Below are 27208 nucleotides of genomic sequence, written 5' to 3'. Positions count from 1 at the left end.
ATATATAAAAAAAAACATTCCAAAAATGTTCATTTAAAATGTATTTAATGGAATATAAAATTACAATAAATGGCATACCTAATGTCAAATTGTGGACTCCATCTTTTAAGGATTCTGTCAGTGACAGCGGCCCAAATTTTAAAGCATATTGTGCTTCTTTAAAGTTTCTGGGGTACCTGTTAGGAATTTTCATGGACAACAGATGAACTACAGCAATATTGTTTGAGAATGAGAGGAGCCTGTAGGGAAGCACCTGTTGGGAAAGAATGCCAAAATTAATGTTTGACAGTTTAGTCACACATACAGTGCAGAAGTATTTGCATACCCTTTTTATCATGTAAAGGATTTGTCAATTTATTTCTTTGTCAATATTCTCATTATTTGTTTGATTTAACCAAAGAATCCTGTGTAGAGCTTCCCTGGGGGTCTCTCTGAAAATGCAAAAGAAAAGATAAATAAACGAGACAAAGTGATTTTTTTTTTTTTTTTTCACATGACTGCTGCTGAGTGTTATAGTTGTGATAATAGTTTGCTTTAGGTTTTTTTTTATTCCTTGCCAATGAACTTGTTTTGAATTCTATTTACAATGGGAATAAAAGACACAGTTTTTTGTTGTTGTTTTTCGGTGTATGTATGGCCACATTTGGTTTGGGGTCCTTTGTGTGAAAGGTCTTAATCACAAGTATATATATATATATATATACTTGTGATTAAATTAACATTTGCAACAATTACATTAGCTATGTCTTTGTTTTCAGAAGATTTTTTACTGTGGCCAACATTTTCCACACCAACTTAAAGTAAAAGGACAAAAACTAAGCGTATTAGCTATCCTAAAAATGTTCATAAGGTGGCATCTAGCCTACTAGCATACTAGCCTTCCAATACCCTTACACTGTTTTAAATGGAGACATTAGCTGCTGCTAGCCTAATTATGCCTGACATTGGTGACACAGCATTTCTTCACATAAGTTCACTAATGTAACCAACACTTTAGCTTAATGTTACAATTTAGCTGAGAGTTAATAGCTAAGACAGCTTGCTCTTGGCTGTCCTAAAGTATTCTAAATTTCGTGTGGTCCAAACCAGGAAAGGGAGCTCAGCCGCTTGTATCAGTCCTTCGATTCCTCTAAAGCAACCTTGACTACGTGCAGCTCACTATCACTTATATCATAATTCCTCTCTGAGGGTGACAATTTACAGGAGAGAGAGGTGCAGAGTTGGAGGCGGTGAGATAACACCAGGTCAGAGGCATCCACCTCCACCATGAACTGTATGAGGGGAGCTGGGCAAAGTCAGGACAGAAGCCATGATAAAATGCCTGTTTGAGTCTGAAAATGGCCTGGAGGCCTCATTGATATAAAAAACAGACTTGACGGGAGAGTGTGTGCACCCCTAAGCAAGTTAACAAGCAAAACAATCCTAAATATAAATCCAAAGCAACCAAAGAAGTTTCACAGGTAGAAAAGTTGGAATGTTTGTTAATTTGCTGTGGTCACCAGTAAAGTTCATTCCAACAGTCCTTCACTGCTTGTGCTGCATTTGGGTTCTTAAACAAGGCAGTTACAGTGACTGCAATCAGGCAAGTCTAAAACACTACCAGACAGTTTACAGAGTGATTTGCAATAAATAATGAGATTTGAGTTCTAGATGCTGTACTGCATTTAGACTGCATACTCCTGCACAAGGGTGCTACTTATGTCCTACCACACCAGTCCAGGCTTATTCAGTGTGATTACCATGCTCCTCTCTGCTGCATGTTACAGGTCTGTCTTATGGAAACTGATTAACTGATTAATATGTGGATGTTTTTGCATTTTTGGCAAATAATATGACCAGTGATCAATTGTCACAGAACTGAAGGAGCCAATTCAAATGTGTGTGTGGATCAAGAACCTATCACTTAATCTTTAATGTCTCCAGAATGGTGCTATCTATGCATGTAAATCAATACATGTGACATAGTGAGCAGTGGGGCCAGTCTGAGACATAAACTTAAACCAAATATCCTCAATCGTAAACACATCTTTTATCAATAAAAGATAAAAGATTAAAAAGTTCCTGGTTATTTAAGTAAACGCCTCATTGGCTGTTCTCTGACAGTCTGAATTGTAGAGGGGCAGACCCATCTGTATAAACATGAGCCACTGGTTACACAGTGAGTGTAAAGATATATCTTCAGAATTACAGCCAGAGCTTAATTTCATCCTGAAGATCAGACACGGCATGGTTTGTGTTCCTTTATTCTATGTAATGACTCCCTTATTTGTTTCTTCAAGTCAGGAGCGTTCAAATATCTTCACCTTGACTTTAAGATACACAATGTACTTCAACCAATTATGTAAATTTGATTAAAGGATTATTATGGATGCTGCTTTGTACATTAGCAGTGGGCTAACCCATCTCCACCTTTAGTATATATTAGTTTTATAGGCAGTCATCTCATGCCACGCTGGTGACACTAAAGTATTAAAAAATAAAGAATGAACAAACAAGTTGAACAGGTAGGCCAGAAACTGATATTCAGCATAAACAGATACAAAAGACACATAAAAAAAACAACCATATATATTAAAGTTAATGGAATCTGATAACGAGATTGACTGAAAAAAGAAAAAGGCAGCATTCACGTTCATTGCAGGTAAAAGTTCTGTAGAGTATAAATCCCTCTATCATCACTGGAGAGCTAAATGACTTGAGTAATTTTTTTATGTCATCATCACAGGTTAGTGATGATGACATTATGGGAAAACAAATTATCTACATTAATGACCTGGTCAAAGGACAGAGGGCCAAAATCTCAGATCAAATAGAGGACATGAGAAATAGAAAAAGTTAATTCATGTGTTTGTGGTTGGTAGCTTTAATTAGCTCAGGTGCACTGAGGCAGTCAAGTGGTTTAGAGCTGAAAGGCATTCCTCTCTCTGTTTCCTGGTAACCTCTCTGCTAATTACTGTATAAACAATTAAGACATAAAAGCCCTCCCAAAAAATAAACATAAATGTTAACTTCAGAGGAAAGTAGGTAATCTGCAGTTTACTAACCTCACATTAAAGGATGGCAAAGCAAAGATCAGAATGAATCCAGTACATCAGATGAGTAATTCAGGAAAAAACTAACTGCTAAACATAGCAGATTAAGTTGAAGACAGGATCTAACTGCTAATGCAGTTTGGTGAAGCATTTATTTTGTGGCTGTTGATTTGAACTTATCATGGACTCTGTCATTTCAGTATATTCACTTGACTTGCTAAATTCAATCATGTGTCTTGAATTTGATTGTAAAACATTACGTTTTTAGAAATGGTATAATGAAACTCAATCAGGGTGACCTGGTCCTGTTCTTTGGGAGATTGTCGTGCTAGTTACAGTGTTCCTGCAGGTTAGATCCCCACCTTTCCTCTATTGACTGTTCATCACACTGTCAATCCTCCAACAAAAACAAACACACCAATACTCTATATGTTTTTCATTGACCCAGAACTGAGCTCTGTTGTTTTATCTACAGTATGGCTGTGTCTCTCCCTGTTTCACAGCTATAAGAGCGCTCCGATCTGCCTCCTGCTGAAACAGCATCCATGGTCAGCTCCAGGTACAGTAAATGCCTTTGTTGATACTTGTGGTGATTGAGAAACTTTCATTATGAATCTTTCTTCATGCTTTCATGAGAATATGTTCGAAACTATAAAAAGTCAATAATCAGGTTGATTGACTACCTGAATATTGGCTTAAAACACTTCACTTGCAGTATGTTAAATAACTGTTTCATTTATAATGATTCTTTTTATTAGGACCGGGTTTTAAAAAAATCTATGAGAATAATCTGCTATCCATCCATAAAGTCCGCTTAACATTTTTTCTGGGGATTTGTGAAACTGTCAGAATACTCTGTACAGAGCAGCAGAATTGACCACCATTTCTTTCTTAAGCGATGAAGGGAAAAATGCATTATCCAGTTAAAATTTAAATATGTTCTGAATCACCAAGGCATGTGCTGTCAAAGACAGATAACATGACCAAGATTTTGTTTTGTTATTTAAGGTGTGTTGCTTTATTTTTCAAATATCAGTCATGCATTATCCAGGAAAATATTCCACTTTGAAAGGGTCTGGTAGCTGCTGATTGCATCCTTATGAATGGAATCTTTCACGATTAAAGATGAAAAGACATTTGAATTATTAGTGAGTTCCCTTTCCTTTGCTTTGTAAATATTTAGTTTGCCAATATTTACACTACAATATCTGCTACATCAGTGAGACAGCACAACAGCACAATGAGCCTAAACTGGACATGTACACTTGATGATAAAAAAATCCATGTACCTGCAGAATTATGAAACTGTGAAACTGTGCATGTTTGCAAAGACGCCAAATTCTTAATGTTCAACACTGTCAAGACAGTAAGAAAAATGATTTAACATGAATAAATATGTATATGAGATTGAAATGGATTTTGACCATTGTGTATGTTTCTCTATTAGCAATGGAAATAAAGGGTCTTGTGGTCTGTTTGGCCGCTGCACTCTCGGCAGGTACTAACCCTACTGAATATTTATATTAAGCAGTATAATAAACTGTTCTGGATTATTTTATTTGGTAAAATATCTTATCTTCTTTCTTTCAGTGTGCCATGGTTGTTTGACGGGAAAAGAATTTATCACAACATTTCTTCCAAACTACAACAGAGCTGCTAGCTCTCTTGAAGTGGTTCTGACTGCCCAGGGCTCTTCAGCGAACGTTCTCATTAAGGTGCGATTCGTGTTTATTATGTTAAAGAGGTGTAATGCTGCTATCGTGAAAAAAAAAAAAAAAAAAGCCCAAAGCCCTCGTACAGCAGGCAGATGAGCATGTCTGCAAATACATGTAGAGTTGTGAAATATTGTCTCAACGGCTACATTGCAGCTTCAACAAAGGTTTCTTTCACATGATTATGATGCACAATTGCTTACTGTCCAACTGCTGTATCCTGTGAGTCATTCAACTACATGACCTCCAAAATGAATTAAACATATTAAAGTCAGAAATGACAATTAGAAAATAGGAAGAGGCACAGGGACTGTGCAGTGGGAATAACTTTACTTGTAAACTCAGCCACTGCCACTTAACATACTTACATGTTCACATATCTGAGAGAAGAGAACCACCTCAACCTGTTCTGCTAATCCTGACATCAGGATCTAATAGTTGCAAGACACAGTAGGTTTGTTGTAATTACAAGACTGAGACTAGTCTCAGTTTCCAAATACAAACTGTGGACTGGGACCTTTGATACCTTCACTGTGTCAATATTGAACCTAGACCTGCTATATTAGCAAAGCACACACCTTTGGACAGTATGGGACAAGTAGTACGATATATATAGACACATAAGACATTAAAATTGTATAAACTATATAGTGTTATATATAGTGGTTAAAAATTCAATTGCACAGAAAGTTAATGTCCAGTTTTCATGTCTTTTTTACATGTTGGTCCGCAGGTTGGTTCACTGGGCTTCTCCAAACAGCTGATGCTCTCTGCAGGTGAAACAAGACGGTTATTTCTGCCCCCCAGAGCTATGCTGACGAGGGATTATGAAAAAAACTCGGCTGTCCGAATCTCATCTAGCGCTGACATCGCCGTGGTCTCTTTCAACCAAAAGTTTGCCACCGGAGATGGCTCAGTAGTTCTACCAATGCAAGAACTTGGTACTGACTACTTTGTGTACACACCTAGGTGGAAGGGGAAGAAGTTAAGTGCCATTGTTAATGGCAATGACATCAACCTGATCACTATTACACCTGTTGCAAATGGGTTGGTAAATAATAAGAGGTGGTCCCGTGGTAGGCCAGTGACCATAATTCTGAAGCCCTACGCATCCCTCCTGATAAGGAACAACAATGATTTGACAGGCACACGTATTCGATCCCAAAATCCAGTAGCTGTCTTAGCAGGCCACATGTGTCTAAGTTTGGTAAGAACATGTGAACATGTCTATGAACAGCTCCCTCCAGTGGCAAACCTTGGTAAAGAATACCTCGTGCCCATGACTGGCATGACAAAAGCTACAAGCTTTGCAGTGATAGTAGCTACTGTGGACAACACTGACGTGGTACTGCTGGGCCAAGGGAAACAGCAATGGTAATGTATTAAAAAAATACTGTTGAATATATAGATAACGCTATGGTGATCTATCTCTTTGTTTGTTTACCATCTATCTATCCACCACACATCTAATAGATTACTGCAGAAATTAGCTGTACTTTTGCGCTTTTCCCAAATTCAGTGGATTTTAAGTGAGGTGACTGAAATAAGATATTTGGTTACTTTTCAGCCTATTCATTTTAGCACATCTTATGACTTTCAGCAGTGGACGGAGTTTGCCAAGTGATTGTGGACATAGTTCAGTTGTATGAGCTGCTCCACACCTGTCCTCCAGTTTTCATATGATGAAAACTCTACAGTTTTGTCAACTTTAGGGAGAATGAGCAAACTCCATCCACTGGTGAAGAAAATAAAAGTGGACCTTTAACAGTCAATGTCAAGCAGTTGTCAATATGTCGTATGTACCATCTCATACAGCATAAGATGTGGCATGTAGTATGTTCCCATTTCTTTATATGACTGGTTACTGTATATTTTGAGTTGTAAAACTGAATCTAACCAGGCTCATATTTCATACACAGGAAGCTTAGAAGAGCTGGACAAGTAATCGTTAAGAAAATTATCTTTCATCGTCCAGCGATTATCAAGAGCAACAAAAAAGTGTTGGTGACATTTACCAGTGACAATCACCCACATGACCCTTTTCTGATGGTACTGACCCCCACGGAGAGGCTTGCGACTGCATGGACTGTAGACACGATGAACAGTGTGGATAGTTATGTTTCTATTATATCAGAGAGGGAGGGGTCAAGTAATGTGAAGGTGTGTTTGCGGAGAAACTGCTACTCACCTCATTGGACACAGCTCCTGTCAGATAAACAGTGGGTGTGGTCTAACGTACCTGTGGGGAAATTGGCGGCTCATGTTAAAGTGCTTGGTGATGCCCAGATGGTAGTCTACGTCTACGGTGGGAAACATAGGCATGGTTATGGAACTGCAGGGATTTGCTCAGAAGGTACACCCGCAGCATACACACACACATAGACACAAAGGAGGATGAACTGAACTTGTGTGACAATTGATGTATTTCTGACAGATGTTGCTCCACCCACACCGGCCCCGGATCCCTGTGAAAGTGTGAAATGTAGGGCAAAGCAACGTTGTGTGGATGGCGAGTGCATCCCTGTTTCCACAGTAACTTGCTATGCGATAGGTGACCCCCACTACCACACATTTGATGGCCGGCGTTATGACTTCCAGGTAGGGTGAGATGTCATTACAGAAGAATATATCTGTTATGGGTCAACAGAGAGACGTTGACTTCATTAAAATTTTATTTAAACCCCTCTAAGTAAACAGGATAGAGGGAAAGAAAATACACAACAACAATAATAAACTTTTCCATCAAGTTCAAATAATTTTTTTCTGCTGCTTAAGATGTGCTGCCAACAGGCATATTTCAGGTCACGATCAGGGGACACCTGCTCCTACAGAAACTGAGTGACTTCTGGTAACTTTGACATTCTCAACCCCTTTGGCCTGAGAGCACCGTTATTGCAATACTGATGAAACGCGTGTTAAATGTAAAATTATGTTTGGAAGGAAAGGCCAACCATGACCTCTGAAGTCAGTCAGTCAGCATTGGGGAGGGTCGATGTCTGGAGCTGCTGATTCTGCTTATACAGAGTTAATTCAACTTTTGAGACATAAAAAGTCTGAAGCTGCACTCCAAAGATGTTTTGTGTTCAAGTCAAGACGTACAATGACTGTTTATCCCCAGGACAGTCAATGGATGATGACACTCAATTTTCATCCCTATCTTCTGGGAAAGATTATATCTTTTCAAAGTGAGGAAAAGCTTTGTTTTCGTTGATTCACTCTGTTACAGTGCTGATATGAAGCTGCTCATCCCGATCAGGTGATCACATACTGTACATACTGCTTGCTTCAATACATTGCAGTATTTTGAGCTCTAATTAAAATATTTGTTAAGGACAGAGTCTTTGCAAATACTTTTATTGGAACAGTAAAATGACTAAAGGATGTATAGAAACCAGATCAACATAGCCATTATCAGCCATGCTTTAGTCTCATCACTGAATAGAATTTATGGCTGACTTTTGCATTACTCCATCAGTTTTTGTATGGAAAAGTAGGTCTTTCACTGGTGCTTGTGCTGGTGCAGTACCATAACTTTAGCTCAGTGTTTCTGCTGCGGTATATGGTCAAATCCATTCAAAACAAACCTTTTTGTTTTCCAGGGCTCTTGCACTTACATCATGGCCACAGTTGTAAAATCAGCATCCGACCTTGTGCCTTTCACTGTGACAACCAAGAACAACCACAGAGGTAACCGGCGAGTTTCATATGTGAGGACTGTGACTGTCAGTGTTCACAAGCAGACGATCGTCATTGGCAGCCATAGAGGACGAGTACAGGTAACAGATTCTCTAACCTAACCTGCACTCTATTTTAACTAATGGTACAAGCAGTAAACAAAATAATAAAGTCACCAAAAACATGTTTCTGTGCTTGACCAATGGAGATGTTGTGTTCACAAGCATTATTGTTTTATACAGACAAGCTGAAAACACAGACATTGAAATGACATCAAATCAAATTAAAAATCAGAGACCCAACAGATGAGCAAGCACTTGGCGACAGTGGCAAGGAAAAACTTCCTTTAAGAGGCAGAAACCTCGAGCAGAACCAGGCTCAGGGGGGGCGGCCATCTGCCTCGACCGGTTGGGTTGAGAGTGGGAGAGAGAGAGAGAGAGAGAGAGAGAGAGAGAGAGAGTGAGCATTGGGAGGGGGTATAGGCAGGAACATGTTGCTGCATGAAGTTCATGTAGTTGAGCTGTAGTACAGAATTCATTATATTCAAGACATGGGACCAGCAGGTCTTGCAGGAACATGGGATGGCGATGAGTCATCACCTGCAGGATGAGGACAGGGAGAGAGAGGAGAGGAACTGGGAGAGACAGAGACTTTGGCAGAACATGGTTAGTAAATGCAGTATAAATTCTTAGAACTGGGTGAAACTGTGTTTTTTAAGAAGGATGGTTCTTATCAGCGCATGCAGGGGGGGAGGAAGGGAGAGCGAGAGAGAGGGAGGGAAAGAGAAAGAGGGAGAGGGGGAGAGAGGGTGACAGGGAGAGACAGGGAGAGAGAGAGAGAGAGAGAAGCTCAGTCCTTCCCCCAGCAGCCTCGGCCTACTGCAGCATAGCTAAAGAGTAGAGGAAAAGTTTTAAGCCTGGTCTTGAAAGTTACTAAAGAGTCCGCCCCCCGGACCGATGCTGGAAGTTGGTTCCATAGAAAAGGAGCCTGATAACAAAGATCTGCCTCCAGATTTTCTCTTGGAGACTCTAGGAACCACAAGTAAACCTCCATCTAGAGAGCGGAGTGGCCTGCTAGGACAGTAAGGAACTATGAGCTCTCTGAGATATGATGGAGTTTGGCCATTAAGAGCTTTATATGTTAACAGAATGATTTTAAATTCTACTCTGTATTTTACTGGCAGCCAATGAAGAGCAGCTAACACAGGAAAGATGTGATCTCTTTTCCTAGTTCCTGTTAATATTCGTGCAGCAGCGTTCTGAATTAACTGAAGGCCTTTTAGAGATTTGTTTGGACATCGAGATAGTAATGAGTTACAGTAGTCCAGCCTAGAAGTTACAAATGCGTGGACTAGTTTTTCTGCATCATCCTGAGAAAGGATGTTTCTGATTTTCCTAATGTTTCTCAGGTGGAAGAAAGCTGCCCGACTAACTTGTTTTATGTGAGGGACAAAGGACATGTCCTGGTCAAAAATTACTCCAAGGTTTCTTACAGTGGAGCTGGAAGCCAAAGTAATGCCGTCCAGACTGATGAGATGATTAGATAGTATTTTTCGGAGGTGCTTAGGACCGAGTACAATAACTTCTGTTTTGTCAGAATTGAGAAGTAAAAAATTTCCAGTCATCCAGACTTTTATGTCTTCAAGACATGTCTGCAGTCTGACTATCTGAGTGACTTCATTTGGCTTCATTGATAGGTACAGCTGAGTATCGTCTGCATAGCAGTGGAAGTTGATGCTGTGTTTCCTGATAATGTTGCCTAGAGGAAGCAGATAAAGCGTAAAGAGGATTGGTCCAAGTACCGAACCCTGCGGGACTCCATGACTGACTACAGTACATGAGGAGGAGCTGTTGTTAACATGAACAAACTGATGTCTATCTGTTAAGTAGGATTTGAACCACCTTAGTGCAGTTCCTTTAATTCCAATTTCATGTTCCAGTCTCTGTAGTAAAATATTATGATCTATGGTGTCGAATGCAGCACTAAGATCTAGAAGGAGAAGTATGGAGGCTGATCCATTGTCTGAAGCCATTAGAATGTCATTGGAGACTTTGACCAGCGCTGTTTCTGTGCTATGATGGGCTCTAAATCCTCACTGACACTCTTCAAACAAACTGTTCCCATCCAGATGGTCGTGTAGTTGTTTTGCTACAGCTTTCTCAATGATTTTAGAAATAAATGGAAGGTTTGATATGGGTCTGTAGTTTGCCAAAACATCTGGATCAAGATTCGGCTTTTTAAGCTGGGGTTTGATGACCGCAGTTTTAAGAGATTGAGGTACATAACCCAGAAATAAAGTCAGATTAATCAAATCTAGAGCGGCTCAATTAAATAAAAGATCTCTTTAAAGAGGCTAGTTGGTACTGGGTCTAATAGACAGGTTGACGGTCTGGATGATGAAACTATAGAAGCTAGCTCTGAGAGATTCAGAGGTGAGAATGATTCCAGATGTAAAAGAGGCGTTGCAGCTGATTCAGGAGTTGCTGTAAGTAAGTAAGAGATTTTTATCTAACGTAGGCAAGAGTGCTGAGTAATACGAACTTCTAGCTAACCCTAACCCAGGCTCTGTGAGACTCTTCTGACTTAATGGAACGGGTTAGGGTTAGGGTTAACCCTAACCCTAACCCTAACCCTAAACCCTAATTTCCTTGATGTCTGCTTTAAGGCACGGATTTGGTAATTATACCAGGGAGCCAGCCTCCTCAGATTGAATACTTTCTTTTTGAGAGGGGCAGCATTGTCGAGATTCGAACACAGTGTGGCCATAGTGCTATGGTATGGCATTATATATGGCATTGGGGAAGAATTGTTAGCTTGTCAATTTCAATGCCATATATTAGAACAAGATCAAGGATATGATTGTATCAGTGAATGGGTTCATTCACATGCTGGGAAAAGCCAATTGAGTCTAGTAGGGAAAGAAACCCAGAACTAAGGCTGTCGCTTTCTACATCAACATGTATATTGAAATCTCCCAGTATAATGATTTTATCTGTCCTGAGTACTAACTCTGATATAAACTCAGGAAACTCTGATAGGAATTCTGAGTACGGACCAGGTGGACGGTATACTGTAACTAACAGAACTGGTTTTTCACCTTTCCAGTCCGAGTGGGAAAGACTAAGAGTGAGGCTTTCAAAAGACCTGCAGCCAGATTTTGGTCTGGGGTTGATTAATAGGCTTGATTGAAATATTGCAGCCACCCCCCCCCTCCTCGACCTGTGGTACGAGGGATATGAAAGTTAACATGAGTTGGGGGTGTAGCTTCATTAATGCTAACATACTCATCCTGCTGCAGCCACGTTTCAGTTATACAAAATAAATCAATATGGTGATCAGCTATGAGATCTAGTAGACTAGTAGAGATTTTGATGATAATGATCGAATGTTCAACAGTCCACATTTGATCGCAGTGTTATTTGAGACTGACTTTGTGGCTGTTTTCATTTCAGTTAGGTTATTGTTTTTAGCTCCTGTTCTGTTTAATTTGGGTTTATTAACTTTTCTAAATTTAGGTGCTCGGGGACAGACACAGTTTCTATAGACCTAAACATAGACAGAGACTATTCTCGCTGAATAGAATCACCAATCACTAGAGTCGGCTTTTCAGCGGGTGTGTCGCTGAGAGGGGAGAACCTGTTGGAAACGTGAACTGGTCGGTGGTGAACCGGGGGCTGCTGCCTATGACTATGCCTCTTGTCTCGGACAGTCACCCAGCCGCCCTGACTAGATCCTGGCTGCTCAGGAGCCACTGGGGGGAGGAAACTATCTTAGTTGCAGTATCAGCTCGTCTAGGTTGGCCCGTACCGGCTACAGGGGGAGACTAGCTACACTAGCATAAGTTGGGCTAGCTAAAGTGCGGAGCCGTGATTCTATGACAAGAGGTGCTATCATAATCAGATCTCATATCAGAACCGTTTATAACCTTTGGAGAAAGGGGAGATATTGACTTTTAAACCTCGTATTTGAGTGAAAATAATTTGCTGTCGGATTAATCGAGTGAATTAGGAAATAATAGCAGAAGAACAGTGGAAACAACACACGAGATGACAGAGCACAGCGGAGAGCACAACCGCCAGTGACCAGAAATGACGCAACACGCTTACCACCACAAGCGGTCATCATCACTAACTGCTAACTAACAAACTTATTCATTTCAACATCGATTTTGGTGATTTGGAAGATCACATCACAGATTTTATCATTTTCAATGTACAGTCTGGGCTCAAGCTCCTCAATTCCACACGCATCTTAATAACAACACATAGTGCAACCTTAATTGATAGTATGCTATGTAGCGTAATTGATAAAAAAAAAAAGTAGAAATGGACTAATCATTGATTGTACAAGTAACCATCTGCCATTGTTATACATAACCTGCAGTAATACAATGATGCCCAGAGACAAAAAGAAAAGATGGTGCAACTCACAAAGTAACTCAGAAAATAACTAGATAAACAATTTATTGTCTTAAAAAGATTTTCTGATGTGTATAATTGGAACAGGGTCTATGTTGAAGCAAAAGGGATATTAAATACACATATGAAGAAAAATTTGTTTATGTATACAAAAATTTTAGGTCCTTGGTGAGAATATTACTAGTGATGTTAAGAGTCAGAGATCATCAGTTGCACAGTATAAATACTGTTTCAATGAGGAAAAGTGAGCATGACTTGAGAGCAATAGTATGTTTAAAGATAACCAGGTTGGACAAATTACAAACATGCCCTTTTTCAAATGCTTAAGGCCCGTTTTTTTTATATCAAAGTCTATGAAAGTACTTTAAATAATTTTTCATGCTCTCATTATTAGTATGCGTACCGCTTTGTTTCAGTATTATATAGGTTATATTTTATCCTTTCATTTTAGTATTTTGAAATAATAATAATACGTATAAAATAAACCAAGAACAAAGAAACAAAAATCTTTCTGCTCTCTCTCTTTCTTTCTTTAAAGAGGAGTATGGGAGATTGCAGAGATTGGCTGGAGGGGAAATGCCCTGATCATGTAGTGGAATGATAGAGGAAACTGACATTTTATAGTGGCCTGAAGTATGGTATAGATTAAAAATCTATTGAGGGTAATTAGCTAATGCACAGTGCAAGTGCAACATTGCAGTTCTGGCTGGTTCTGGTTCTCTTCACAAAGTCATCACAGTTTTCTTACACTGGACCAACAGGTGAATGGAGAACTTGTCTACTTGCCTGTTAGTCTGTTGGCTGGCAAGGTCTCAGTAAAATACAGTGGAGGCTATGCTGTTCTCACAACTCACTTTGGCCTGACAGTAAGATATGACTGGAACTCAAGGCTATATATCACAGTGCCATCCTCCTACTATGAACACCTTGACGGCCTCTGTGGAAACTACAATGGAGACAGCAGGGATGACCTGCCTACACCAAAAGGTGAGGAGGAAACATAACAGGAGGAAAAATGTTTGTTGTCATAAAACATAATCTTTAATATCCAAGAATAGCAGATTCAGTCATTTCATCTCAAAAGTCTGCCATCACTAAAGTTGTGACATCAACATTTCACATCAGTGTGTTAGAAGACCTTACCTTGTCATCAGGTCCTGCGTCCGACCAGGCCACGCCAGTAGACACAGATCAGATGTTAGTATTTCAATAGTTTAGTGCAAAGAAAGAAAAAAGTAGTCCTGCTCTTCAAATAATACACTGTCAAAAATAATTATTGATATCCCGACTCACTCACAATCCACTTTCTCCAACTATGCTAAAATGACCTGGTAAGAAGCCCCCTTACCCACAGGACACATTTTTGTGTTTCTGAAGTTTTTCCTTTTTGCCTCTTGTAGGTTCTCATGTATCTGATGTGCTAAAGATGATCAAACCCTGGAAAGTGAAGGATTCTGATCTGTTCTGTAATGATAACTGTGGTGGTCACTGCCCATACTGTTCAATTGAGCAGCAGAACCACTTCCGTCAGCCCAGGTTATGTGGCATTCTAACACAACCAGATGGACCATTTTCACCCTGCCATAGGAAGGTTGACCCTGGCCCTTACCTGGACAACTGTGGCTATGATGTCTGTCTTAACAAAGGTAAAACAATAACTGAAGATTTTCACAGTTTCATTATGTGTCATGAAATGGACAGGTTTTTAAACTGGGCCTGGTTACATGTCGGCTAACTGAAATATGCAGTCACAATTCTTCTTAAGCTAATTCAGACTTGTGACTGATAAAAAAAGAAGGGACCTAATTAACTCACCACTTCCTCCACTGCAGGAGACCCTGGTTCCTTCATCATCCCTTATAACCACAGTGTTTGCATATAAAAGCCCACTCGTTCATGGAGCTCACCATGCATCGTGACACTAAAAAAAAAAAAATATATATATATATATATATATAATTTCACCCTGTCTGTGGGTGAAGTCAAGCTGTTTCTGACAGTCACTGTCAAGATGGTGAGGGCTCTTCAGTCACCTGGGGTTACATCATAGAGGCTACATCCATATTCACTTCTAATGTGGGACATATGCAGCACATTTCTGTGATGTCATCAGAAACATGTTTACTTGCTTGTAATAATGATGTGATACTGGGATACAGGAGCACGACAGATTTTCTGTGAAAGCCTGAAGACTTACTATGATGCCTGTCTGCTGGAGGGAGTGAAACTCACTGCTTCTTGGAGAGATGATACCAAATGTTGTAAGTCTGAAATTTATTATTTTAACTTTTTTACAACTGCAAGTATGAAAACGTAAAATGATCCACGACCTGAACTGGAGGCTGTGTTGTGTTTTCTGCCAGAACCCTAACTCTGACTCTGACTTGCCAAACCACCACAGCTCCTAAGCAGGCGCAGCCGAGTCAGAATCAAACCCAATTCAGCCCAGTGTTACCTTTGGACCTGATATGAGGTGTCAAGAAAACCTCAATTGAATTTTCATAAAGATTACTAGAAACATTCAATTGGAAAAAATAACAAAGTCGCTAAGAAAAGTGAAGGTAAAAGGGCATTGTGTCTGCGCAAATACTTTTTTGCCTGCAATTATCCAAAAATACAACATAAATGTTTTATATTTGATAAACACAGATGCAATCTTACACTAATATGAGCAGTGGAAACAAACAAATCCTAAATTATCAGATGTTTGACTCCAGTCCAGTTTAGATGGCAGTTTTGTGCAGTACAGCTTGTGTTTCTGTTTGTGACATGACATGATGACAGATTTCTAGAATCTCCCTCGTGGTCTGTTTCAATTGTATTAAGTATTTAAATATCTGTTGTTGTATGTTTTTTTTTTTTGTAATCCGTCAGTCTCACTGATAAAGGTTCAGTTGGTAACCTTAAGCAGGCTGTTGTGGCTGGCCAGCCTGGACTAATTGTAAATTATGTTTTAGTACAGCTGTATGATAAAGGCTGGTGAGAGGCAGGACAATGCCATGACATAAAATAAGCATAGCTGCCTTTCGCTTTTCATGCCTTTGCATCAGCAACAGTCAGCACCCAAAGCTTTATGTTTCAGGTTGTCAGTTCGCAGATCTCCTTTATGTGAACATGATACTACAATAGCATGTTCATTGATCACAGACGTTTAATAATAATTAACTGTCAGATTTTGGCAGTTATAGGTCAAAAATCACTGTCATAACTCACAAATTCATATACCAATTCAAACGTCAGCCTCAGTTTGACATCATAATGCTCTGTTAAAACACCTCTGTAACACTGTAACTGTACTGTAAAGGAAGAACAGACTGTGTTTACTGGAACATGACTGAATTCAGCTTGAGTAAGCTGTGAGGTGGTGATTATAGTTTTAATTGTAGCTTAAGCTACAAATTTTTCAATCAATAAAAATTGATGAAGCAAATATATTGATAACCTTTCTGAACTTGATGGTGTTCTTGCAGTGGTTTAGGAATAATGCTCATGATGATGTGCACCCTTCCCTCCCCAGTCCCCTCCTGTCCATCAGGTACCCACTATGAGTCCTGTGGTTCAGCCTGTCCTGCTTCCTGTTCGTCCCCTGATAGTGAAAAACAATGTAAGGAGCCCTGTGTGGAAGGCTGCCAGTGTAATAGCGGACTGGTAATGAGTGGAGAAAGGTAACATTACAACAAAGTGAAAACACTAAACTGGTTCTTATGGGGACAGTGCTTTACTGACACTGTGCATGTCAGTGTGTGTATCTATATAGGTTAGGTGGGGACAGGTATCATGCAAAAACAGAAAAAAATGTGTGTGTGAGAGAGGGGTATTCCAAGTAGTTGTAAGGAAAAAAACAAGTAAAGTACTCTCCCTTTGCTCTTTGGTACAAGGGTGAGCAGTGCTTAGTAACCATGGACAAATGAACTGCAGCAGTAAACATGTATTGTCCAAAAAATAACATCTAAGAACAGTAAAATTGATGGTGGTGCAAAATATCTCTCTAAAAATGGAGAATAAATATAATCAGACTGAAATCAAACCAGGAGGGTTCACTGTTGTGCCCTGAAATGTTGCTTCTTTGACACCCTCCATCAAGTCCTCTCCAGCTGGACCCACAACACCAGTACTACTAGAAATCACTCTTCGACAGCTTGAGGGAAAAGCTCCAGCTGTCAGTATGAGGGTTTCACTGCCTCAGTTGTGTTCAACTGTGACTCAAAAGCATTGCATGTGAATAAACTCAATCCTGTAAAATGCTGCACTTAAACAAATTAAATAAACTGAACACAACAAGCAAAAACATGCATGCAAATTTTCACCACTGGAATTCAATATAGATATATATACAATTAAATAAACCACTTAGACAAAGATGACACTCAGCATAAAACCTGTACCAAGTCTTAACCTCTTTTGTGTTTGTGCTGCATCCAACTAGGTGATTTAAATATTTAAATTCATCATTAAACGTGACTGACAATATTGATATAGTAAAGGAGAACATTATGCAACAGATGCCATTGTTTAGCTAACAAAATAAAAAAAAAAAAAAAAACAAGCACGCCCTGTGGACAAGATTACAGCTGCTGGCACACCTGCACACAAACACATGCCTAACAGTTAGTGTTGTGAAGTAACACCATTCAAACTTCTACCGCCAAATGAGCTGAATGAAGAAATTGCAAATTGAGCCCCTGCAGTGTAGAGGGACAGTGCTGTAGTGAAGCTCAAATGGAGCTCCTCTGCCATATAGAAATTTAGAAATTTCTCTATCTTCTGACCCTGTAACGTGAAATAAATGCATAAGAGTAGGCATAAAGGCATATTTAGGTGCAAATTAACCACATTAAATCTTACAGATAACATATAAACAGTTAAATGCTCAGCTAATCAGCATAACTGAGACAAACACATTGTTAATAATTGTGTGTCTGTGTGCTTGTTCCAGATGTGTTCCTGTGTCATCTTGTGGATGTCAGTATAAAGGAAACTATTACCCACCAGCCATCACTTTTTGGGGTGATGGCACTTGCAGTTCAAGGTGTCAATGCCTTAAAGGGAAAGCCAGTGTAGGTCTCTTTCTTTATATATGTATATGGCACAAGTGGCCATCAACAAATTACACTGATCAGTATTTCATTTTATTGTGTTCCTGAATTGATCTGATGTTCTGTATGTTTTCTACTATCCTCCTGGTGAAGTGTAAACCATTTGCCTGTAAGAAGACTGAGTACTGTGGCTTGAAGGGTGGGATCAGAGACTGCTACCCGACAACTTATGCAACGTGCCGAGGCTCTGGAGACCCCCACTACACAAGCTTTGACAACCGGCGCTTCGATTTCCAGGGCACTTGTACTTATATTTTGTCCCAAAACACCAAGGGATCAGACCAAGACCTGATCCCGTTCCAGGTGCTGGTCCAGAATGAGAACAGAGGCCGTAACAAGGCTGTGTCCTTCACCAAGTCTGTCTCACTGAAGATCTTTGGGAACATCACCATCAGCATGAGCCGTGCTAACCCTGGAAAAATACTGGTAAGATAAATTTTCCTACAGTGCTGATCGCTTGTCCTCACCAGATATCTGTCTTGTGTAGGTACAGTAAAATGCAATAGACCACAGGTCTTAGTGGAGACAGCATCCAGAAAGTATTCTGCAGTCGTTTTTAAATTGGGTTTACATTTAAAGACTCATGTGGCCTGATGTAAAGCTGGTACCTCCCACTGTGCTGTGGTGGTTTCAGTGGATGGCATTGACACCTAATAGCAAGTTGGATGGGGCTTTTCTGTCAGGAGTTGTACTTGTTATTGGCAAATTCTCAATAAGTGATATTGCACATGTGAATAGTTATCCCACTCTAAATATCAGTCCTGTTATACTGCAGACCTATCCAGGTCTAATCGCCCCTCCAGCTGAGTGAGTGGGGGGCAGGCAGGTGGGGCTAATCCTAGTTGGTATATATTTCAAATGGGGATTTGAAAAGATAAAAGGTTCCTTCTAATAAATGCTTCTTTCCAGGCAGTGGCAGTATGTGGCTGTAGCTATTTTTACTATAGCTGAATACCACCACCTGTACTGGCAGGTGTCATTTCCTCAACACATACAGCATGCAGATATGGCACCTGTCAGGAGGCGCAAGTTGAGTGCTGTATGCAGCAGAGAAGGGATTCAATAAAAGCTTCCTCTTTAATATAAGCCTTCCTTCTAAAAAAGGCCAGCCGCTTTTAGAGGAAACAGAGTACACTTGAGGACAGAATTATTAGCTCCACCATGAAAATTTTATTTTTTATTAGGTATTTCCAAGGTGCTGTTAAAGAGCGAGAAAGACAGATTAGTTTTTAACATGGATGCTTCCAATATTTTTATTTGCACACAGAAACAAAGCAATTTCACAAAAACCAAAAATGACCAGGGTCAAATTTATTAGCCCCCTTAAGAATTCCGATCAGTTTGAGAGACAGCAAGGGTTGGAAGTCATGTGCTCTGATTAATCAAACCTAATTGAAGTCACCAGTGAACACTGACTCTATAAGAGGGACCTGTAGAGCAGTGGAGAAGATTCAGTTCATGCGGGATGATTCAGGACTCAGAAAGCATCATGCCAAAAACAAAAGAAATCAGTTTAGACTTAAAAAGAATTGCTGATGCACACAAAGCAGGAGATGGATACACAAAGTTATCACAGTGTTTCCAAGTGTCAAGAACTGGAGTGAGAAGTATAATCCAAGAAATTTAAAGAGAGCCACATAGTACAAAATAAGTTGGGCAAAGGTAGGAAACGCATCATTTCAAAGACTCTGGAAAGAAATCTAGTGAGAGATGTGTCTAAAGACCCCAGAACAACTGCCAAGGCACTAGTGAATGACTTGGCCAAGCCTGGATTCTGGAGGAGCTTGAGAGATTTGCCAAAGAAAAATGGGCTGGGATTTCTCAGGGGACGTGTGTGAGACTTGTGGAAAACTATAACAAAAGATTGCAGGCTGTTACCCAGTAAAAGGATATACAACTGCCTATTAGCATCGGGGGGCTAATAATTTTGACCCTGGTAATTTTTGGTTTTGGTGAAATTTTTTGTGAAATAATGGAAGTACCAAAATAAAAGCAGTGTTGAAAAATGATTTGCTCTCAAACTGTATTTGGAAGGTACAGTTTGATTAATTTTTCATGATGGGGATAATTCTGTCCTCAAGTGTATATATTATCAAGGCAAGATGTGGCTCAAGCTATACACACTATTTGTAAATGCAAGAAGGCCATTCTTAATAATATTGTTTCCCACCTCCACCCCTACCCCTCGACCTCATCTAGGTAAACAGCCAGCCGGTAAACATGCCTTACTCCATAGACGATGGCAAGATATCCTTGTTCCGCTCTGGCTACTATGGAATTGTGACCACACATTTTGGTTTGACGCTTAGGTTCAACTGGAACAGCCATGTCAGCTTGACTCTGCCCAGTTCATATTATGGGACAACAAGCGGTAAGTTGGGTGAATGTAATGGAATTTATATAACCCTAACCCGACAATCAAGTTTGCATCTCCCAACTTTGTAATAAAGCGCTCTCAGCTGATCATAATGGCAAGGTTTCCAGACAGACCTTTTGAACCTAGGAGGGTGAAGTGTCTATCTGAGGCTGTTTCGCTGCATCACAAACTCACTGTCTGTCATGAATGAATATGAGGGATGCAACTGAAGTGTTTTCATTGTGCTTGTTTTTCTTTGTCAGGTTTGTGTGGAAATTTCAACGGAAAACCTAGCGATGACAGACTGAAACCAGATGGCACCCAAGCCATAAACGATAATGGCTTTGGACACAGCTGGATGGTTTCTAAACTTTATTTAAAGTTATAAAGTTAATAAGCTGATATTGACCTAAAACTCATGCAAGCATATAGAAATAAATACATTGCATCTAGGCCTATGCCTCATGGTTCCTTCCAATCAAAGAAGCAGACAGTTTATAGCCTGCACACTTGGATTAGGTGAAAACTGTGTATTGAATAAAGTCTGGGGCTGAGAATTTTACACAAAGATCCAGCATAATATTTTCATGATCTTCCAACTCACAGTTGAGTTTGGCCCTGATCACTTTGAAACACATTGATAATGTTTACAGCAAGCAAAACCTCTTCAAATTGATCTGTGGGCCAACATACTATATCTATTTATGGTAACAGCTGCTGCAAGTTGTAACAATTAAAGGTGTCTTTGAACTCAGGCAGGGGGAGACCCCAGCTGCACCAGTGACTGTGCTAAAGGGAAATGTCCTGAGTGTGATCCTGCTCTGTTACAACGCTATCAAAAGGGAAGCTACTGTGGCATCATATCTGACAAGAGTGGGCCTTTTAGGTAGGTAATCCAGCAGTCACCGGGGTTAGGGTCCCACCGATCTGAATTGGTACGTTAAAGCTAGATGTCTCCATCAGAAAACCAGCTAGAACAACAACCAGTGCTGCAATGATGATGTGTGGCTAATACATGCTGTCATTGGTCAGACTAGGAATGAACATTACTGCCGGCGTGACCTGTAAAGTTTACCATTTATCCTTAGCCAATGGTTTCAAATACTGTTGCTAGCTTAATGTTTTTCTCTTTCTAAAAGGAAAAGGTTGCTTTTTCCATGTGATGTGACAGATTTTAAAAACAGTAACAAACTGCAGATAGTTAGATCTAGCTTAGTGTTTGGACTGTCCTCACTGTAACTGCTTGTCTTTGTTTTGTCTCTGCACACAGACATTGTCACAGTAAATTGGACCATAAAGCCTTCCTCAAAGACTGTATGTTTGACTTGTGTATGTACCAAGGCCACGCCTCTGCCCTCTGCAACAGCCTAACGACTTTCAGCACATCTTGCCAAGAGGCAGGAGCCAAGGTGGAGAGCTGGAGGACCGAACAGCTTTGTCGTAAGATGTGCAGACACACAAAGGCAGAGTGAAAGTTTAGAACTAGAAATGTTAATACATACATCCACCCATCCATCAATCCATTCATCCATTCAGTAGGGAAAAAAAACACTTGTTTTAAAGTCTCAACCACTTCAGAGCCATTAAAATTAGACACCGATGTTGAAATATGGACATTAGCATTAAAGAGGTTGCATATTCTCTTCAAACTGGCCATGCTGACTCATAATTGCCAGAAATTGGCATATTGCAGGCAAGCCTTTTACCAAATTGAACCTTTTTGAACATCTTCTCTACTTTTTTAATCCTTTTAAGGACTTGTAAGGATTAAAACTGTTGTAAATGTATCACAGAACCAAATAAAATAAATATCTGTGAAATGTCTTACTGTTAAAACACCTGTTTCTCCATTTGTCTCAATTGTGCGCTGTACAGTATGTTTAAATATCTGAAGTCACTGACATGTTCAGGAAGTTTATGAGGATCATTCTCAATATTTTTGTCTCCACCAGCTCCATCATGTGGTGCCAACAGTCACTATGAGTTGTGCGCCCCCTACTGCCAACTGACTTGCAGTGGTATGAGTACTCCCGAGGGCTGTGACGAAAACATCGCCTGCGTAGAGGGCTGTGTGTGTGACGATGGCTTTGTGCTGAGTGATGACAAGTGTGTACCTGTGGCAGAGTGTGGCTGTCAGTACGAGGGACAGTATTATCTCAATGGACAGGTACAGTAGAAACAGTTCTTTGAGCCCCTCCACACCTCCACAATCATGGCTGCTCACCAGCACCAGCATGTCTTCTGCTCAGGTGTTCCATCCAGGGAAGTCCTGCAGTACTCGCTGTGTCTGTTCAGATGGGGTAGTTCAGTGTGATCAGAAGTTCCTGTGTTCAGCCAATGAGAAGTGTGTTGTGAAGGATGGTTCCAGCTTCTGTTCTCCCAAAAGTACTGGCTCTTGTTCTGTGAGTGGAGTCAGGACAGTTCGCACCTTTGATGGACAGGTAATGTTCACAGTTTCAAGGAGTTGTTATTGACTTTAAAATTAACCTGTATCATCCAATTGCATATGTCATATTTAAAGACGCACACACATACAGTACAGGCCAAAAGTTTGGACACACCTTTTCATTCAAATGAATAAGAAAGTGTGTCCAAACTATTGGCCTGTACTGGATACTTTCTCCATTTAGGTCTTATCCTCGGTAAGGACATAACCACCCTATAACCTCCCAAAACAAAGATGACTTTTTAATAATATCTCCCAAATTTATTCACATTAAAGATCTGTATTCCTGTATTTACATTCATCTTCAACTGCTCATCAGTTTCCCAGTCGCAGGGGGTGCTAGAATCAATCCCAGCTTACATTGGGTGGGGGCGGGGTACACCCTTGGCAGGTTGCCAGTCCATCACAGAACACAGAGAGACAGACAACAACTGAACTCTTCATGAACTTCTGTCCCCCACCCCCAGGCTTATCCTCTGTGGGGGAACTGCCTGTTCAAGTTGTCAGAAGTGGAGGAGGAGGAGGAGGAGGAGGGAGGAGTCACAGCCTTCACGGTGCTGGTACAACAAAGCACGAGCAAGGATGGAGATGTCTATCGCAGTGTGGTTCTCCAGGTTTATGACATAGCAATCACCATGGAGACGGGTGTTCTTTGGGAAGTCAAGGTAGGAGGGACATATTTTAATGAGTATGCATTAACAGGTTTCTTTGTCACCACTCAGATGACTTGGTGCTGATAAGTATATTTAGTATCATTCAGTGATGCTGTGGGGAGTCCTGGGGAGATGATCTGCCTTCATTGACTAAACATGTGACGTCACTTCAGAACACTTAACATGGCCCTTTGTAGACCATGTAGGCCAAAATAAAATGAGACTCAGAACTGAGTACTGATATTCAACCACATAATCTTCAGGCTCTCTGTTAATGGTGTTTGCTTTCATTACGGGTAAAAATGGATCTGGAAATAGATTGAGTGATGAATGATCCGTCTGATGCAGCCTTTTCCCAAAAAAAGGAGTAAGATTTCTGTAAAACAGTTAGATTTGGGCTCTGAGGAATGACACCCTGAAGGGACACAGCTCATGCATCTGCTCCATTCTGTGCTACAGGTTGATGACATCAGAGTTGCTCTCCCTGGGTCACTGGTTGATGGAAAAGTGCAAGCCTATCAAAATGGCATCAACATCGTCATTGAAACTGACTTCGATCTGAAGCTGAGCTATGACACTAGGGCTGGGGTCATCTTGAGAATCCCATCAACTTATCAAAGCTCGCCACGCGGCCTCTGTGGCAACTATAACAGTGACATGTCTGATGAGCCGGCCTCGGGCAGTAAAAAGCCAGCAGACGTGGCACAAGCTTGGGTCATCAAGACAGACAACACTTCCTGTGAGACGGGCTGTGGTGCCAGTTCCTGCCCTGGCCCTGATAAACAGAAGGAGCCAGATGCCAAAAAGGCCTGTGAGATCATCAAAGCCCAGCAGGGTCCATTTGCAGGGTGCCACTCAACAGTGCCCCCGAAACCTGACTATGATGCCTGTGTCAGGTAAGGAAACATTTGAGAACTTCTAAATACATTCTTTATTTATATAACACCTTTTAAAGAGAAGAACAAAGTAATTAATAGGCCCAAGGCTGAGGAAGTGAAATAACACCAGGAAAGAGATAAGTTAAGATAGAGGCCAATAGACCCCTTTGAGTGCAAAGAAATATGCGCACGCTTGGGGCCAGAAAACCACTGAACTCTCCCAAAATCTATTGGAGATCGTCACTTTGTGTAAACTCTAACAGGACAGCTAATTGCCTAAGGGCTAGTTCTTTGGTCTAATGTAACTAAACACATAAATAATAAAGATCTGTGCTGTTTTGGTTGCTGTTCTGTTAAGTTACTCTTAAAAAAAAGAAATGACTTTCCTGGACTCTTGACTGGGAAAAGCCATTGCCAATCAACATTCCATCCAACCGGAATTTTGATGTACGTTACTGCAGTCAAAGAGGCTTGTGTTTTTAGTGCTAGTGTCATCTCGGGTAAGTTCCGTTAGATTACGCTGAAAAGCCTGGATTTCACAGAAAATTGTCTTTATATGGTTATGAAACATGTGAAACTGATGCTGCTTAAAGTTATTTTGCAGTGGACGTAGGTCGCTAGCTTGCAGTTAGCCGTCGTCGACACCCATGCTCTTCTATGCTCTGCTCTGACATTTTCTGGCCCCAAGCTGCATGCGCATTCTCGCTAGGCTCGGAATGTTTGTAACAAGATGGTAAGGGAGACATATGACAATAAAAATATAAGTCTACATAGAAGTGTAAAAGAAGCAGATAAGTTTAAAAAATGTGACTGACATCTTTACGAGTGTTTTTTTTTTTGTTTTTTTTTTTTTTTTGGTTTTTTTTTCCCCCCCCACAGTTGAGAGGCTAGATCTTAATGTTTATCTATTTTCTTAAACTCTTACAGTTATTGCCCTTATTTCAAAAAACACATGTACAACACGACAGCATTTTGAGCTTTATATCCCCTAAAGTTAAACAAGTACAATAAAAACTATTTAGAATTTCCATAGCTCTGCTATTGTTTCTGACAGAATTAAGAACGAAGCTACAAAATGAAGTTTCTGTGTTCAGACGGTTTGTGGTCTTTCCTGTGATTACAGTGAAATGTCGTCAGGCACTGGAGGCAAACACATTCTGTGTCGGCACATCCAGAACTATGTCACTGCCTGTCAACTGGTTGGAGCCAAGATAAGCAAGTGGAGGAGAGATGACTTCTGTCGTAAGTCTGATGTGATGTGCTGTTGTGTAGATGTGTTCACCCCCAGCACTGTGGATGAGTAGGGTTCATCCTGGATAAGCCATGGCAGGGTCAACTTGTAGAGATATAAAGCAACATACACCCATTCACACTCAGGCCCACAGGCCATTTAGAATCGCAATTAAGCCAAAGTGTATTTTTAAGGACTATGGGAGGAGGTAAGTGTACCCAGGAACAGCCCACACTGGCACAAGGAGAACATGCGAACCCCACACAGAGAGGCCCCAGTCCTGGGAATCAAATCCAGAATCTTCTTGCTGTCCAGCTAGAGAACACAAGAACAACATTATATTTGAACAATTAAGCTGAATAAATCATGAGCTGATTAGAAATAGCATCACTCGATAAAACACTGGGTCCTGGTTGTGTCTTCTGTTTGAGTCATGTCATACCGGTACACCACAAAGCGATGTAAACATCCACTGCCTGAGTCTCTGGGTGTTGTGTGTCAGTGCTGACTCTCGGGGTCATGTCTCTCCCTGCAGCTGTGACGTGTCCATCAGGCAGTCATTATGAGCTCTGCTCCTCCTCCTGCTCCTCCACCTGCTTCTCTCTGGAGCAGGCGGGGCCCTGTCCAGTGTGCCAGGAGGGCTGTCAGTGTGATGATGGCCTCATGTCTGATGGAGTCCAGTGCGTCCCTGTGGAGAAATGTGGCTGTGTGGTGGATGGGCAATATTATAAGGTAGTTACCATCATCGCCATCTTCATATGTATATGGTAGTTTACTAATGTTTAGTCTGGTCATTTGTTAGTAGCAGTAGCAGAGTACTTTGAGTAATTAAAGGAATATTCCATATTTGTATATTTGGTCATGAAAGTCTGTCCATGATGTCTGCTTTAGGCTTATAACAATCCATTGCAATTAATTGTATGATTTTCCAGTGTGAACAACTCAGATAATAGCAAATGGAAATATCACTGGAAACACAAAACATTTCTGTGTTCTCATGTACACATGGCTGTTTATAGTCAGGTGAGACGGTGTTGTTGCATGACTGCTCAGAGCGCTGTGTGTGTGAGGCTGGACAGTTCAGATGCAAGCCCTCAAGCTGCCAAGGGGATGAAGAGTGTCGTAACAAGGATGGAACCATAGGCTGCTACCCTAAAGGTGACTTTTAAAATGATGTCAGACTGTGTTTGCATCTCTGCCTGTGTGATTTCCTCAAGAGGAAGAGCGCCCTGCTTCATTTCCCATAGACTTAGATTCAGTCATAGCTGAAGGGGATCATTCTCAGGGAAACTGCATGGGAACGTTGGTTGGTTTTAAAGGTCTATGACTAACTGGTTATATAAAATTGCTATCATTGTTTTTTTTAATGATTTTTTTCCAATTAATAGAATATATAATTTAGTGTCCTAATTAGGTACCCTTACAGCAGGTACTTCATGTTCTCACAGAAAATTCAAATTAATTATGAATGCTCAGAATTTTACTATGAAAAGGGAATTCATATTTATCATATTATCATATTTATCAGAGTGGGGTCACTCAGAAGTCAGACCCAAGTCACACTGCCCAACCTGCCCAAATGGGCAATACGACATTGGATTGAGTCGAAACACAGTATTCACAGTGTTGCTGCCTATTTATTGGCATTGCCAGCACACGATGAATCTTGGGAGAGGTTGTTTCATGTAGGACCCACCGGCTGTAGCCTTCA

General features: G+C 40.5%; 1 protein-coding gene across 1 annotated transcript in view; it reads left to right on the top strand.

The window, feature by feature from the left end:
• The first annotated feature begins 3538 nt into the window (after window positions 1–3538).
• The window catches only part of LOC115045295 (IgGFc-binding protein-like), a 35664-nt gene continuing 11994 nt past the window's right edge, over window positions 3539–27208 (top strand). Inside the window, exons 1-24 of the mRNA XM_029504907.1 lie at window positions 3539–3591; window positions 4480–4530; window positions 4623–4747; window positions 5478–6118; window positions 6664–7097; window positions 7179–7342; window positions 8344–8520; window positions 13599–13824; window positions 14238–14483; window positions 14997–15098; window positions 16355–16502; window positions 17774–17894; window positions 18027–18359; window positions 20133–20304; window positions 20553–20650; window positions 21045–21175; window positions 21560–21729; window positions 22242–22456; window positions 22539–22730; window positions 23203–23400; window positions 23848–24284; window positions 25390–25508; window positions 26033–26229; window positions 26517–26655. Of these exons, the coding sequence (XP_029360767.1) occupies window positions 4482–4530; window positions 4623–4747; window positions 5478–6118; window positions 6664–7097; window positions 7179–7342; window positions 8344–8520; window positions 13599–13824; window positions 14238–14483; window positions 14997–15098; window positions 16355–16502; window positions 17774–17894; window positions 18027–18359; window positions 20133–20304; window positions 20553–20650; window positions 21045–21175; window positions 21560–21729; window positions 22242–22456; window positions 22539–22730; window positions 23203–23400; window positions 23848–24284; window positions 25390–25508; window positions 26033–26229; window positions 26517–26655 (4834 nt within the window). The 5' untranslated portion in view covers window positions 3539–3591; window positions 4480–4481. The remainder of the gene's footprint in view (window positions 3592–4479; window positions 4531–4622; window positions 4748–5477; window positions 6119–6663; window positions 7098–7178; window positions 7343–8343; window positions 8521–13598; window positions 13825–14237; window positions 14484–14996; window positions 15099–16354; window positions 16503–17773; window positions 17895–18026; window positions 18360–20132; window positions 20305–20552; window positions 20651–21044; window positions 21176–21559; window positions 21730–22241; window positions 22457–22538; window positions 22731–23202; window positions 23401–23847; window positions 24285–25389; window positions 25509–26032; window positions 26230–26516; window positions 26656–27208) is intronic.

This window comes from Echeneis naucrates, chromosome 6 (genome assembly GCF_900963305.1).
Source record: "Echeneis naucrates chromosome 6, fEcheNa1.1, whole genome shotgun sequence".
Taxonomy (NCBI): domain Eukaryota; kingdom Metazoa; phylum Chordata; class Actinopteri; order Carangiformes; family Echeneidae; genus Echeneis; species Echeneis naucrates.
This window is presented reverse-complemented; position numbering and strand designations above follow the sequence as displayed.